The following is a 16105-nucleotide window of genomic DNA, read 5'->3' on the forward strand; positions in this document are numbered from 1 at the left end:
AAAGAAAGAAAGAAAGAAAGAAAGAAAGAAAGGGGGCCAGGGATATAGCTCAGTGGCATAAATGCCTACCCAAGGTCCCAAGTTCAATCCCTGGTACCGAAAAAAAAAAAAAAAATCTCCTGCAGGAGGGTTTGCTGTCACAGTGAGGCAGCCAGATGCTCCTGGGGTGCTGGGCCCCCACAGGCTCTGCAGCGCCTGGGCAGCTCCACTCCAAGGGAAGCCTGGTCCACGTTGGGCGGCCACTCACCTCCAGCAAGGCCTTGTCCTCAGAGAGACGGATGCCAGGCCGCAGCCGCAGGGGCTTCCCATCCTTCCGCCAGCTCAGCTCCGGTGGGGGCACGGCGTGGCTGCGACACTCCAGGGTCACAGACTGGTTGGCCTCTACAGAGATGGCCAGCTCCTCCCCAAGGATGCTCGGGGGCACTGTGGGGGTAGGGGACAGCAGGCGTGTGTGGGACGGGGGAGATGGTCCATACCAGCATTAGGCTGGCCACTCCCAGCAACCCAGGTGTGTGTGTGTGTGTGTGTGTGTGTGTGTGTGTGTGTGTGTGTAAATCACCACTGGGATGAGCTGTCCTCATTCTGAAGGAGGCCCCTGTGCACCCCTGTGAGGGAAACTGTGGCACTGCCGCACTCTATGGGGCAAGGGGGCTGCCCTAGAGCCCCTGGATGTCCCCAGGACGGGGCGAGCCGAAGGACGGCAGCTCAGGGCCTCTCCTCACTGCTTCTCACAACTGCATGTAAATCTACAATGTTCGAAATGACATCCAAAAATTAAAGTAATATCCTAATCTTTAAACATTCTAGCCAGATAGGGAGCACACCTGCAATCCCAGCCCTGGGGAGGCTGAGGCAGGAAGGGTACCACAAATTTGAGGCCAGCCTGGACTATGTAGCAAGAGAGAAAAAAACCCAAAAAACACAAAAGTACAACAGCAAAGAAAATCCCCAAAGCAGGCCTGAGGCGCGAGGCCCGGGCTCCATCACCTGCTCTCGGGAGCCCAGAGACATCTCCGCACCCTGGGCTTGTTTCCTCCTCTGTGAAATGAAAGTGCCCCCCTACCCCCACCCTGAGAGAGTCACTGTAGTGACACAGGTGGAGGGGATGGCACAGGGTGCTGTCACCTCTGATCCTGATCCAAAAAGAGAGAGCTGGGGCAGAACGCCTCCTGCTCCCCACCAGGGCTGCACTTCTGGAGTCCTCGCTTGAACCTCTGCGGCCCCCATGAGACCCACAAGAGGAAAGTAAAAGGCAAGCACTCTGTCACCGTTGGCTCTGCGAACCCCATGGTGCCCTGCCTGGGGACTCCCCTCCCCCCCATCTCACAGGGAGCTCCCTGGAGCAGAGTGACTGGCTCCAGGCACCACAGGCAGGAGTCAAACCCCAGATGCATGACACGCAAGGGCCAGGGTTGCTGTCACCTCAGCCCTTCTGGAGGGGACCATCACCCCCAAGTGACTTCAAGAAGACCAAGAGTCTCCAGGCTGCTCACTGCCCCTCCTGCTCCTTCCTGCTCCTTCTATGACTTCCTGCACATGGAGCTTCTGGCTGCCAGGCGCCACCCACCCACCCACTGGGGATGTCTCACTCCAGGACAGGTCCTGGGTCCAACTGACCCCACACGATGGTGGCCACAGTGTTGAACAGGCGTGTTGCCCACTCAGCCACTCTCACTCCTCTGGCTGGGGTTGGGGACGCCCCCCACTACCATCCCCCACCCACACCCACCCCAGAGCTGGGGGCCTAGACCACAGGGCCACCTGCCTGACTCTCACCATGGACTTGCAGGGTGACATCTCGGCGGTCTTCACCCACCGCACTCACAGCCACGCAGGAGTAGCTGCCCGAGTCGGAGGTCCGGGCACTGGCCAAGGCGAGGACCCGGCCCCCAGGGAAGACCTGTGTCCCCAGAGTAAAGCTTGTATCAGGAGGTCACCCGCGCTTTCCTTCCACAGGATCAGCGCCTCCCACAAGCTGGCCCTGCTGCCAGGCACACAGACAGACCCTCAGGGACCACCACAGGGCAGGGAAGGCAGGAGCTGGCCCGGACCTCAGCTGGGTGGGGACAGTTCCGCCACCCTCCTAACAGGTGCCACCAGAGCACACAGGCCACATGCAGTTAATGAGCCTTTGAGGCGACCCTTCCAAATTGAGAGGGGTCACAAATGTACAAGATGTAATAAAAAATGGGTAATGTTTAAATATTTAGAAATATGACAGTAAAAGACACAGTACTGTGAAACCCCATAAAATCGTCCCCCTCACTGCGAACACTTAAGCATTCTGCAGTCCCTGCCACTTTCTGCAGAAGCTCTGGAAGTCCTCCTTCCTGAATGACGTACTTGCACTGTCGTGGCTGCCTCAGTCTACCGAACTGATTCAAAAATCAACTTTTCACGGTCACTTTGACTTTGGAAAAGAGCAAGGGCTGCACAGCGTGAGAGGCAGCGATTAGTGGACGAGGCACAGCGCCGTGTTCTCACAAGCGGCCTTCCCTTCGGATGGCGCTCAACAGCAGCACTCGCTGTACTTTTATTTTTATGTCTGGTCTTTGTTTGGAGACAAGGTCTCGCTGTGCAGTTCAGGCTGGCCTTGAGCTCACTATGTAGCCCAGGCTGGTCTCGAACTTACAAGGGTCCTCCTGCTTCAGTCTCCCAAGTGTGGGGATTACAGCATGTCCACCACGCCCAGCTCATTCACTGTATTTTTTATCACACCTAGTAAAGACCCTCAGGAAAGAGGATTCCAGAGCTGCTGCAGAAAGTAGCAAGGACGATGGGATCAATGTGTTCAAAGCAAGGGAGAGGATTTTAAAGGGAATTAATAGCAATGCCTTTTGTTGTAATATATTTTAAAATGTAAACATTCGCTGTACACTGAAGTTCAAGCACACTGAGTAAAATATACAATGCAGTTCAGAGTTAGCATGAACAGAGATAATGTTTACATTGATCACAGGGCGATGCAAGCTCCTGTGATGTACTGGACCCACTGTCGAATTAAAATGGATTTCACCCATTTACTTTTACTTTTTTTTTAAAAATTTTTATTTATTTATTTATTACATCTATTTATTGTGTGTGTGTGTGGCCAGCTCAGCCCACCAGGGGGCGGGGCTGGCTGGCATGTGGTGCTGGAGGATTGAATCGCGGTCCCTGTGCTTTGCCAAGCTTGTTTCAAGTAGGTGCTTTAGACCACTGAGCCATCTCTCCAGCCCTACTTTTACTTTTTGAATGTGCTAATTAGGAAACTTTGGGCGACATAGATGGCTGGCACACGTCATGTCAGGCAGGGCAGCTTGGGCCCAGCATAACCCTGAGTTCCCAGCCCCAGCTCACCCTCCCAGGGCCACCCATCCTCGCTGACCTGGAGGCCAGGGGTCCCTGCTGGTGACACAGGGTTTCCATCCTTCAGCCACATCAGCATGGGGCTGGGAGCGCCAGAGGCATTGCACGTCAGCCGGACAGGCGCACCAAGCAGTACTGGGCCTGGCAGGCTGGGTGGCAGGGTGATTCGGGGAGGCACTGCAGAGTGAGGTGACAAGGGACAGGGGGTGAGCTGAGGCACACAGGATACCCACAAAGGCATGGGGACAGCCAGCCCAACCAGGCAGCCAGTCCACCGCTCTCAGAGCTGTTCATCTCTTCCCTGAGCACCACCAGAGAAGGGTTCCACCTCTGGGAACTGAGGCACAAAGAGAGGAAGCCACCTGCCTAGAGTCAGCCAGCCAGGAAGCAGCTCCTGGACTTAGGCTGGGATCAACAGCAGGAAGTCATCCACCATGGGGATGCTCTGGAGGGAGAGTGGAAGCCCTGACCTCTCCTCTGTCTCTGTTGTAAGCCTCCAGCCTCCCTTCAGTTTCTTGAATTCTTTGCATCTCTGCAGGTTCAAGCCCTGGAGGTCTCAGCTATCAGAGAGGCCCCTGGATGCCACAGCGACCAGCATGCAGTGGACCTCACATTTCCTAGCTCTCATCACAGTGTCATAAATTTGTGCTTTGAGTCATGCTTTAATTACTAAGTCCTACAGTAGACTAAATTTTTCTGGAACTTTCTTATTCAGGGTGCAGTGCCAGGGACTTCTTAAGAGCAAGTATTCAATAAATGTGGTTGGACAGAAGATGAATAGATGGAGGAAAGGATGGATGGAAGGATGGATGGATGGGAGGATGGATGGGTGGGAGCATAGATGAATGGATAGATGGATAGATGAATAGATGGATGGATGGGAGGATGGATGAGTGGATGGATGGATGGATGGATGGATGGATGGGAGGATGGATGGATGGATGGATGGATGGATGGATGGATGGATGGATGGATGGATGGATTGGAGGATGATTGGATGGATGGATGGATGGGTGGATGGATGGATGGATGGATGGATGGATGGATGGATGGGAGGATTGATGGATGGATGGATGGATGGATGGATGGATGGATGGATGGATGGATGGATTGGAGGATGATTGGATGGATGGATGGATTGGAGGATGATTGGATGGATGGATGGATGGATGGATGGATGGATGGATGGATGGATTGGAGGATGATTGGATGGATGGATGGATGGATGGATGGATGGATGGATGGGAGGATGGATGGATGGATTGGAGGATGATTGGATGGATGGATGGATGGATGGATGGATGGATGGATGGATGGATGGGAGGATGGATGCATAGATGAGTAGATGGGCAGGTAAATGGATAAGTGGATGGCTGTGTGAGTAATGGATAGGGGATGATGTGTTAGCTGAGTTTAAAATGAATGGATGCATGGACCGGGTAATAGACAAGTGGAAAGCAAGATACTTCCTTGGCAAAGGGCCCCAGTGCCCCCAGGGCAGCTCACCATGGACCCGGAGGCCGTACTGAAGTTCTGTGCTGCCTGCCACGTTGGAAGCCACACAGCGGTAGCTCCCCGCATCAGAAAGCCGGGCTCGCTCAATGTGGAGACTTCTCCCATCAGCGGAAACCATCACCCCTGTCTGGGCAGAGATGGGCTGGTGGCCCTTGAACCAGGAGACCTCTGGAGAAGAGAGCAAAGAGGCAATGAGTGCTGCTGGATCTTCAGGCTGTGGGAGCAGGCGCAACCCCAGGAAGCTTGCTGGGAGGCATTGCTTTCTGTCATACATTAGAGAAGGCCAGGGTGCTTTAGGAAAGGAGGGGGGTAGGACAAGGTGGTGGTACTTGAGACAGGACCACTGGGTGGTGGCCCGGAGGGGAGGCATGGATGGCCTCTCCTGACAAACCCCGTGCTGCTTCTATGCCCAGGACCCATGCCCGCCCCCAGCCCCCAGCCCTTCCTCAGCAGCTGCTCCAGAGAAGAGATGAGGTGGGGGACCTGAGGGTCCTGTTTCTCACCCCCAGCCCAGGCTGCCCCTTGGAGTGCAAACTGAGCAGAGCCCACAGGTTTGCTGCAGAGCCCAGGTCAAAGCTCTGTGCCTGGCACACACTGGGTGAGTTTATGAGGACAGCTAGGGAGGGCTTTCCCTAAGAGGAGCACCTTACCGGGAGGAGGCACCCCTGAAGCCAGGCACTCCAAGGTCATGGATGCATTCTCCAGCACAGCCTGGTTGATAGGGCCTGGCTCGATGTTAGGAGGAACTAGGAGGAGACAGGCTTGACCTAGCTTGGGGACAGTGGGTATCTCTCATCCCGCCCACTCCAGTGCCCCTTGCCAGACCTCCAAAGGCCAAGAGCAGGATCCAGGGGAGGGGCGCGGTCTGGCAGGGACTTGCCCACCCTGGCAAGGGTGCCATGGACCCACAATATGAAGCAAATGAGCTGAGGTAGGCACAAAGCTGGGCACAGCCTGCCGCCCAAAGCAGGCAGGAGCCACAGGGCAGCTGTCCAGGTTCCATCTCAGGCTGCCCACGTCCTCCCAAGTTGGACACACACTGTGATTTTAAAATCTCTGCAACCATGCACCTGACAGCCAGGGCCCCACGGGCATTGCACACCACCCCAGGCCTCCGGCTCTGCTCGCGGCCACGTCCTTACCCAGAACCTTGACCACCACATCCCTCTTGCTCTCCCCAGCCAGGCTGGTAGCGGTGCAGGTGTAGATGCCTTCATCCCTCAGGTCCACCTTCTTGATCTGGGGGAGGAGGAGAGGCCAGAGTATATCGGGGAAGCCACAGGGCCCAGGCTGGGGACAGCCAGGTAGCTGGTGTCCCCCAAGGCAGGCAGTGTGCCGGGAAGCCTGGGCCAGCTCTTGGGGCTCCCAGGCCCCTCTGATCTCCCGCGTGACTCCCTCCCCCCCCAAACAACTGAGGCTCCAGGGAGCTGAAAGAGGCAGAGGGTCCCCTTCTTTCTCCATGCCAGCACCTCAGGACCCCTGAGGGTCCCAGCCTTCTCTGTGCATGCCCCACCCCCACACTACCAAGGCTTCGCACAGGGCCAGCAGGACCCATGAAGGGCCGCTCCTCCACATGTCCCAGCTGTCCCACCAACCCTGGGGCTCCTAAATGTACCTGCAGGGTCCCCCCTGACGTTGCCAGGGCCACCCCATCCTTCCACCAGCGGAGGCTTGGGGTAGGCGTGCCAGCCCCTACACACTGGAGAGTCACGGACTGCAGGAAAGGGGCTGTGACATTCTCACCCCCAATGACATCGACTGTCGGGAGCTCTGGGTAGGGGGAGAGAGGGAGGGCCTGGGTCAGGCTAAAGAGGGGTACAGGGGTACCCAGCAACCCCTTGATGCCTGTGGGTGAAGGGGTGGCTTGCAGGGCTTCACCCAGGTCTGCTCTCTAGCTTGCCCCACACTCCCCCCACAAGCACCCGCCTTAGAGGGAAGAGCTGCAGGCTGAGCTAACAGAGCTTTCCCTTAGGCGTTCTCCCACCCACCCACCCACCGACTAGTCATCGCCCACCAGTCCTCTGCCTGCCCCGAAGTCCTTCCACCTTCCTACCTCTCCACCTGCCTCTGCACCCATCCACTCAGCACCTGTCCACCCGCCCACCCTCCCATCATCCATCCACCCATCCACCCATCCATCCACCCATCCATCCATCCATCCATCCATCCATCCATCCATCCGTCTTCCCATCCACTAACCTGCCCATCTACTCACCATCCACCACCTCATCTACCCGCCCATTCATCCACCACCCATCCCTCTATCCACCCACGGACTCACCAACCCCTCATTTATCCATCCATCCATCACTCACTGGTCACTTGTCATTCATGTAACTATGTAACCATCAACTCATTTGCCTACTCTTACCTGCTTATCCAATTCTCATACTATCTATTCATCTTTCATCCACCTATCTGCCCAACTATCCATCCATCTACCCAACCATCTATCCACCCATCCATCCATCTACCCACCCATCCTTATACCCACCCATCCATCCATCACTCATCCACCCACTCATCCATCCATTCAACCAACCTTCCTTCCATCCATCATCCACCCACCCATCTGTCCATGTACTCACCCACCCATCCACCACCCATCCACCCACCCACCCACCTATCACCTATCCAACCACCCACCTATCCCTCACCCATCCACCTACCCACCCATCCATCCATCCATCCATCCATCCATCCATCCACCCATGTACCCATCCACCATTCATCATCCATCATCTATCCACACACATGTTCATGAACCTCTAATCTGTGCCCAGCAGAGAAAGGCAACTGTGAACTGGTTTTATGGAGCCCACAGAGCAGGAAGCAGAGACGACTGGCTGTCCTAGTATGGAGGCGGTGGGGGGGGCTCTTCCATGAGACTGCAAGCAGGTGTGGAGGTATTTAAAGGACTGCGTGAGGTTCCATGTGGTCTCAGGAAGAGAGGGTAGGGGATGAGGCCGGGAAGGGAGCAGGCCCGAGGGCTGGACAGGGCAGATGACAAGCATGCTAAGTAGCTGACAAAAGGTAGCCTCTCACATCTGCATCTCTTCAGGGAACTGGGACATTCAGGACTGGCCACTACCCGGAGGAGATGAGCCCCTGTCCCTCCCGGCTGACAGTGCCCTCTGGCTCCACTCGCCTGGCATCTCAAGCCTCCCACCACCCCAATCCTGGACACGGCTCACCGTGCACAGACACCTCCACCTCGGCCCCTGCGGTGCCGGCATCGTTGGTTGCCTGGCAGGCAAAGAGGCCCGCGTGGCCCAGCTCCACGTGGTCAATGTGCAGCAGGGTTCCCTGAGAGGAGACCCGCACTCCTGCCAGCCGCTCTGCAGGGCTGCCGTTCTGCAGCCACCTAGGGTGGGCCGGGCACAGGCTGGCCTGAGGCCAGGAAAGGTGGTTCCAGGACGGGATAGGAGGCTTCCTGTCCCCCCCACACACACACACCCCTGCTGTCCCTCCCAGCTCAGCCTGGTGCTCATCCCTGGGAACCAGGAGCAGCTCCCTGCTCACGTCACCCACCCCATAGCTTGAACTCTTCCCACCCAGCCGAAGCCCTGTGCCCCATACGCACTGGATGGTGGGTACCGGGGAGCCTGAGGCCCTGCATGGGAGTTCCAGGGGCTGTCCCACGATGGCAGTCACCTGGCCCAAGCCTTCAGCCACCAGAAGCTGCGGGGGTACTGTGGGCAGGACACACTGTTGGTGGCTGGAGCTGAGCAAGTCTTCCCACCATGGTCAAAGCAGGAGTCAAAGCCCATCTATTTCGGCTGCCTCCTCCAGACTGAGCCCCGAGAGTCCTGCTGGCCTTGTGCATTCTCCTTCTGCCCCTGTGGGCTGGCATGGAGGAGACAGTGGGAATGCCTGCTGAGTGGCCTGAGCTGGGGACACAGGACAGCGTCCATGCTCGCTTGGTCTAGGGACATTCTTGCTCTTTAGGGGCTGGGATCAGCCCCACAGCCCCACACCGCAAGGCCGGTGCTCAACCAGAGGCCCATACCAGCCCTGCAGTCCTTAACAAGTCTCCATCCCGTGGACAGAAGGAACAGTGTTCTCCACCCGGACGACCCATCCCCAGGACACAGGCAGGAGCTGATTCTGGATCTGAGGACTCAGGCGATCCCCGCAGAAGCTCAGAGGTCTCAACCATGTCACGCAAGACAGGGACACTGGGGACATCACCACCCTCCATCCCCATAGGGGACAAACTGCTGGGGAGCAGCAGGTGTGGGAAGCAGTCTGCTGTCCTGGCCGGCTCACCCTGTACTTCCACAGCATACTGCAACACGGCCTCGCCCGCAGGGCTGCTGGCCACGCAGCTGTACAGCCCCCCGGACGCTTCCCCTGGGCTCTGCAGCCGCAGTGCGCCATCCGGCTCCAGCCAGGTCCCGTTGCTCTCGGCCAGCGGCAGCCCCTCATGCTGCCAGGACACGGTGGGGGGCGGGAAGCCTCTGGCCGCACACTCCAGCGCCAAGGGCCTCCCGGCCACAGCCTGCACCACGTACGGCCCTCCACGGGCACCCTCGATGGTGGGTGCAACTAGGGGGGAGGCAGGGGTACTCAGAGCCTCGGTAGCCTCCCCAAAGCAGCCCTTCCCTGCTCAGCCTACAGGGACCCCTGCCCTATACCGCCCCATGGAGCCTCCCTGTCCCTCCCCCCAAGGATGCCCTCCGTCTTGGCTCTCTCTGTGCTGCCCCTCGGAGCTCATCATGAACAGAACACCCACTTGCCCTGGCATCTCTACACCGTGACTCTCAGGTGTGTTTTGGGGGGCTCCTGGCTTAGCCAGTGGAGGCCAAGGGGACAGGATTGGATCTGTAAACCCAGAACCCACTGCAGCCAAGCTAGAGGAAGAGCTGGCCTCTTAATCTTTGGAGGTACCCATTGCCAGGGAACTCAGTGAAACCTTGGATTAGGAGTAGAGGTGCGTTTCAACCCTGTTTGCCTCCCAAGCTGCTTTGAATATAGAACATACACACACACACACACACACACAGTGGAGACCACCGGGAAGCAGCTCGGAGCAGCACTTAAGCTAGCCAACTGGTTTCCATGTTCCCCTGTGAGTCCGTCCCTGGCCGAGGCCCCTTGATGGAGATGGGCAGTGGACTCAAAGTAAGTGCACCGCTGTGAGCCACTGGTCCCACTGAGGCCTGTAGTGGCTGGTGAAGCCGGGAAGCCTCAGATGACAAGGCCACAGTGAGGGACACCCGGCTCCAAGCTCAACGGCAGCTGCAGACACTTCCCTCCTGGGTGGGGACTTTCCTGGAGACAACACAGCTCTCCTAAATTAACACTGTGCCTTATTTGGGGAAGCCCTGGAGCTGCTCCTGCTCTTCTTCAGGATTATTCTCCCTTGTTCTGCTAACTAAATAAATACAAGCAGCCCAGAGAAGACCTTGGTCTTAGCCCCCAGAGGATGTCGAATTCTGTGAGAGGGTTTAGAGCCTCCTCCTGGAGCCCTAAAATCACATCACTTGGCCCATGTAGGTAAGCCTTCGCTGTCCACTTGTTTGGGACATTGCAGCCCTGTTCAGTCCACAATAACTAAGGGATAATATCGACATGTTACACACACACACACACACACACACACACACACACACACACACACACGTTTCATCTCCACCCCAACTCCCCACGGGCCTGCCCATACCTCCCAGGCTGATCTCTCTTCCAGGGTCCTCAAATGTCCTGAGAGCCCATCCCTGAGGTTCAGGTGACATAGAGGTCACCAGCTGGGGCTGTGACCAGTCCCTCCGGAGCTGACCACTCCATCCCAGAGCCTCACCATGCTCATCTTCCATGGGGACACGGGAGACCAAGTCCTATCACCAGCCAGTTAAACCAGTTCGTGCTGTAAAGTCTCCCAGAGTAGCAATAAGCCCCAGCAATTTACTAACCCAGGTCTTTGAGGTCAGCTTAGCAAAGAACCCTGAACCTGGGGGAGGTCCAGAGCGTGGACTCAGCTCTGCCATGCACCCCAAGACAGCCCCTGCCCTGGGCCTCGGTCTCCCCACCTGCACGGAGATGCTAGAGGAGCTAGGCCGACACCTCTCTCCCAAAGGCTTCCTGGTCCCTTTTCCCTGTCACCTCCGACCACTTCAGCATCACCCCCACCACACACACTGACCTCTGGGGCCAGATGGAGGCTGCCTGGGTCCAGCATCCCTCCTGCTGCCCAGCCGAGGTGACCCCACACACTGCCGATGCCCCAGCTGCTCACCATAAACCACCAGCCTGGTGGCCTTCTCTGTGACACCCATAGGGTTGCTGGCCTTGCAGGTGTAGATGCCAGCATCCGATCCCTGGGCCCGGGCCAGCTGTAGCTGCCGGCCACCCCTGGTGGAGACCACCCTGCTGCTGCTGGGGAGCGGGGTCCCATCCTTGAACCAGGCGATCTCGGGGGTAGGGGTGCCTCGGGCCTCACACAGAAGCTGCACCAGGCGTCCCTCCATGGCAGCCACTTCGCCGGTGTCATTGGAGCCCCAGATGGTGGGGGGTGCTGAGAAGGACACAGCAGGTGGGGATCACAGGTGCCCCTCACAGGCGGCCAGTGTCTTCCCCCAGGGAAGCATGCATGTGCCTGTGGGCCACAAGCGCATGTCACAGGCTTCCCCTGTACGAACGGGAGGACACAGGGCATGGAGAGAGAGCAGTGTCAGGATGGGCAGCCGGGCCAGCTCGGGGACATGCTGGTGTGGAAAGCAAGTGCAGTCACCACCGAGGGTCTGGGGACCCCGCTCTGCCTCTAACTCACTGTATGACCCTGGGTAGGTCCTGTCCCCGCTCTGGGCCTCAGGCTCCCCATCTGTGGAATGAGGGGCTGGACTAGAGCAAGGCTTTCCCAGGGCTCTGGTACTAGGATGATTTCGGGGGGCAGGTGGGAATGGTGGGGGGTGACACTGCATCCCAGAACCTAAGACTCTTGGGGGCCACTGTGCCCCAAGCCTTTCAGGCCCTTTCTAGGCTCCCCCTCGGCACAGGAGCAGGCCTGGGTTGGTGCCCTGCCCTGGCACACCAGGCCTCTCTTTGGCGCTTTGCTTTCCACGGATGGTGCGTGCCATGCCGCTGGCTTCCCACTTACAGTTCAGATCATAAATATCTCTTTCACATAAAGAAATCTGGGGAGCCCTGGGCCCAGGCCAGATGCTCCCCAGTTCCTAGCTGGTTTTCCCAGGCAGAGGACTATCCCCAGGCCCCCCAAGCCTGTCCTCATCAGCCCATCCCTGGCAGGGACAGCAGACAGGAGGTGTCACAAGCAGCAGGTGGCCCAGAAGGGGTCGGGTCTCACAGTGCACGCGGAGCCGGAAGTCCTTGGTCTGCTGGCCCGCTGGGCTAAAAGCCGTGCACTGGTACCGACCCTCATCCCCCGGGTGACTGCTGGCGATCCTCAGGACCTGGCCATCCTCCCAGAGCTGGGTGCGAGGGTCTCCTGGAAAGATAGGCCTGGAGAGATGTGAAGCAGGCACGGTTATTCAGGCAGAGTGAAGGTGCGACAGGCGGCTCCAGGGCCCCCCGGTCAGTGAGAGCCGGCGGGCTGCACCCCCAACACCCACAGATAGAGGCCACTAAACCAACTGCCCACGCATGGATAAAGCTGCTTAGCCACAAAGAGGTCTGAGATGCTGACCCCTGCTGTGACAAGGACGCACCTCGAAGACATTCTGCCAAGGAAGGAAGCCACACCAAAGGCTACCTAGAGTCTGACCCTGAAGAACTGTCCAGCGTAGGCAAATGTGGGAACGCCAGGCTGCTGGCGTCCTGGGGCTGGGGATGGAAGGGGGAGGTGGCCACTAGCGGGTTCAGAGTTTTCTTCTGGAGTGACGGCACGCTCCGGAAGCAGACTGGCCGTGGTGGCCCAATGCTGTGTGTGCACTAAAGGCTGCTGAACAGTTGCTTTATGTTGGACAGTGGTGTGTTATGTGAATCCTGCCTAAAATATCTTAGGTGGTGGTTATTGTTGCTGCTGCTGCTGCTGTTGTTTGGTCTTTTTGACACAGGGTCTCGCTCTGAAGTTCAGGTTGGCCTTGAGCTCACTTTGGAGCCCAGGCTGGCCTCAGACTCACAATGATCCTCCTGCCCAACCTCCTGAGTGCTGGCGTGAAAGGTATGCACCACCACTCTCAGCTAGTTGCTCTTTTTTTTAAGGTTGCTGAACAATAGGAAGACCCTGCTCCCGCCAGCAGGATCACTCAGAGTTCAGCCTCCCAGGGCCCAGCCAGTGGCCCCAGGCTGAGCACAGCCCTGTGTCCACCAGGGAGGCTACTCACTGCCCATCCTTGGTCCACTCCACTTGGGGTGTGGGGACCCCTGAGGTCCGACACTCCAGCTCCACGTCAGCACCAGCCAGGCCCAGCACCTCCTGTGCAACCCCAGCTCCCAGCATGGAAGGGGGGACTGCGGGGTGAAAGGAGTGTAGAGCTCAGACCCAGAGGACCCTGTCAGCCACGGAGCCCTTGCCTGTGTGGGTCCCCACAGCACTGTCCTCTGAGGAAGTTCCCGAGCCCCAGATGGATGGGCCCCCAGCCCACGGTTCTCGGAAGTCTGCCCAGCTCCCCTTGTGCCACACTGGGTTGGTCATGGGTCTGTCCATGTGCTCCTTGCCTGGGGGTTCTGGGGGACAGGGGCAGGTCTGCACAGCCTCTGCCAGCCACTCACTGAGCACCAGGAGACTGAAGTCCTTCTGGGTGCTCCCTGCCTGGTTCTCGGCACGGCAGGAGTAAAGGCCGGAATCAGCCTCCTCGATCTTGGGGAAATGGAGGGTCCGGGCCCCATGCAGCAGGTGGCGGCTGCCAGCCTCAGGGATCTGGGCAGGAGAGGCCGAGGAAGCGGGCAGTGCCCATTGGCAATGAGGAAACCGAGGCCCGGCTGGCAACCAGAGCCAGGCAGGAGTCACACCAGGACCACACCCTCCACCGCCCACAGATGTGGTCACACCTCACACCACACCTCGGCAGGCCCCCTCCAGACAGCCTGTCCCGCCGCCACACTCCCGGGACACCCACCGGCTGCCCATCCTTGAGCCATGCAATCTCAGGGGCTGGAAAGCCATGTGCGTCACACTCCAGTGACAACGGCTGCCCGGCGACACCCGACACGTTGTCCTTGCGCCCCTCCTCCCGGATACTGGGGGGCACTGAGGGAGCGAGAAGAAGCAGAGAGCTGCCTCCCACCTCCTCGACCCCCACCCCAGGGTCCTGTCAGCCTGGACAGGCAGCACCAACTCCCACACTCATTCACTGTCCTGGTAGCCGCACATCTGCCCATCCCGCGAGCCGCCACAGCAGCCTCGCCCAGGTACAGGCACAGCCCAGAGGGACCCAGTGGATGCCACTGCCACTCGGCCTTACAAGAGGCTGGAGTCCTGGCTGCATCCAGTTCTGCTCCCAACCTGGTGCCACAGCCACCCAACTGGGTCCCCAGAGTGAGCGTCTCTTCTTCCCACAGACTTTCCAAGCAGGGATTGATGATGGGACAGGTGCTGCCCAGGGGCTGCTCCGCTCATCTACCAGCAGGGGGAGCCCCAGCCCACCCCATAGGTTTCCTCAGTCGGCAAGCTCCTATTATTATTATTAATTATTATTGTATTTTTGAGACAAGGTCTCACTATGCAGCTCAGGCTGGCCTTGAACTCACTTTGTAGCCCAGACTGGTCTCTAACTCAGGATCCTCCTGCCTCAGCCTCCCTGAATGCCAGCACTAACGCCTTGGTTTGAACCCAACTGTGGGCTCTGGGCCTCTCCTCTGCTTTTCACCTGGATGCAGCTGCAAGGACCAGTGAGCTGCCACCGAGTGCTCCTGCTGTTTCCTACATAGCCTGCGCAGGTCTGCCCAGGCAGCAGGGGCAGCAGGGAGCTCTGCCCTCCTCTGGCATCTGCAGGCAGGACTTTGTGCCCTCCCTGTGGTGGGCTCTTAGGCCCTGGGGACCCAGTGTTACCATCAGACCCTGGCACCACTACGGAGCCCAGCCAGGTGGCCTCCGTGGGAGGTCGGGGCAAGCCTGCCCCTGGGTCCCCGCCATTCATGCCCAGCCGTAGCTCTGAGCCCTTCTTACCGTGGACCACCAGTTTGGCTCTCCTGGAAGCAGAGCCTGCCTCATTAGTGGCCCGGCACTCATAGTCTCCGCTGTCGGTGGGTGAGACCAAGGACAGGAACAGGGACCCATCGTCCAGCACTGCCACACCCGGCCGGCCACTCAGGGGCTCTGAAGATGGGCCCTTGTGCCACGTGACCTGCGGTTTGGGGGTCCCTGGCAGGAGCACAGATTCCTGAGCACAGAGATCCCAACATCGTCCTCTGCACAGCTGCACGGCCCTACTGCATCTCCCCGCGTGTCACCAGCTCCCAGGGCTGCAGCCTGTGCCACCCCTCGCCCACCACCACCTGTCCACATTGTCCTCGTGGTCCCCATGGGGCCCACACACAGTCCTGTTTCCTAGATCCTTTCTTCCCAGGGAGGCCCCTGCTGCCCTGAATCAACTGCACTCCACCCACTCCGACCTCTGCCACCAGCATTTTCTTTGCCCCCTACTTCTTCCCACGAGCGTGGGGTCTTCGCTTTGTTCCCTGCTGAGCCCCAGCTGCCCGCGCCATGCCTGGCACGCAGCAGGGCTAAGTGAGCACAGAAGTTACAGGCTCTGCCCTGTGCCCTGCTTGGCCCCAACCACTTCTCAACACACGGCGCCACCACGGGTAGCACGGCCCTGGACGGTCCCCTCTGACACACTGCGTGCTGGGCTGGCTGGCACCTGCCCCCCACCAGCCAATGCACCTGAAGGCCTAGTGCACAGCAGGTATGCAGCCCCGCTACCTGCTGGGCTGTGATTGTCCCAGATCACTAAGTGGTGCCACCCAGCAGTCACCACAGAGTCCCTGAGTGACCCGGCCCTAGCAATCCACACAGCACCAAGGCAGGCGTGGGTGTACCCCAAAACTCCCCCATACACACATCACACATGTGTCTCCTGACCCTTCAGCTTCTCCTGGAGACTCTCATGCCTCTGGCCCCAGGAGTCAGGCCTCCAAGCTGTGGAGAGGCCTCAGAGTTTGGTGGTGGGGGTTTGGTACCTAGAATTGAACTCAGAACTTTACATTTGCCAAGCAGGCATTGTGCCCCAGTCCCAGCCCTGCCACTGCTCAGCTGTGGTCCATCCCACCTGGATGCATAGCACGGTGGACCCAGAGCCCTGCTGCGGGGAGCCCCTGAGCCCCTGGGTCCCAGTGGTCACAC

General features: G+C 58.6%; 1 protein-coding gene across 1 annotated transcript in view; it reads right to left on the reverse strand.

Annotated features, from left to right (window-relative positions):
- The window catches only part of Hmcn2 (hemicentin 2), a 128861-nt gene that overhangs the window by 54913 nt on the left and 57843 nt on the right, over positions 1-16105 (reverse strand). Inside the window, exons 24-39 of the mRNA XM_012516738.2 lie at positions 14930-15124; positions 13881-14011; positions 13534-13681; positions 13146-13272; positions 12167-12321; positions 11099-11377; positions 9133-9411; positions 8447-8555; positions 8058-8227; positions 6479-6633; positions 6006-6102; positions 5514-5609; positions 4855-5031; positions 3368-3525; positions 1777-1900; positions 248-423 (exon numbers count right to left, since the gene is read on the reverse strand). Of these exons, the coding sequence (XP_012372192.1) occupies positions 248-423; positions 1777-1900; positions 3368-3525; positions 4855-5031; positions 5514-5609; positions 6006-6102; positions 6479-6633; positions 8058-8227; positions 8447-8555; positions 9133-9411; positions 11099-11377; positions 12167-12321; positions 13146-13272; positions 13534-13681; positions 13881-14011; positions 14930-15124 (2576 nt within the window). The remainder of the gene's footprint in view (positions 1-247; positions 424-1776; positions 1901-3367; positions 3526-4854; positions 5032-5513; positions 5610-6005; positions 6103-6478; positions 6634-8057; positions 8228-8446; positions 8556-9132; positions 9412-11098; positions 11378-12166; positions 12322-13145; positions 13273-13533; positions 13682-13880; positions 14012-14929; positions 15125-16105) is intronic.

Source organism: Octodon degus, unplaced genomic scaffold (genome assembly GCF_000260255.1).
Source record: "Octodon degus isolate 3935 unplaced genomic scaffold, OctDeg1.0 scaffold00123, whole genome shotgun sequence".
Classification (NCBI taxonomy): domain Eukaryota; kingdom Metazoa; phylum Chordata; class Mammalia; order Rodentia; family Octodontidae; genus Octodon; species Octodon degus.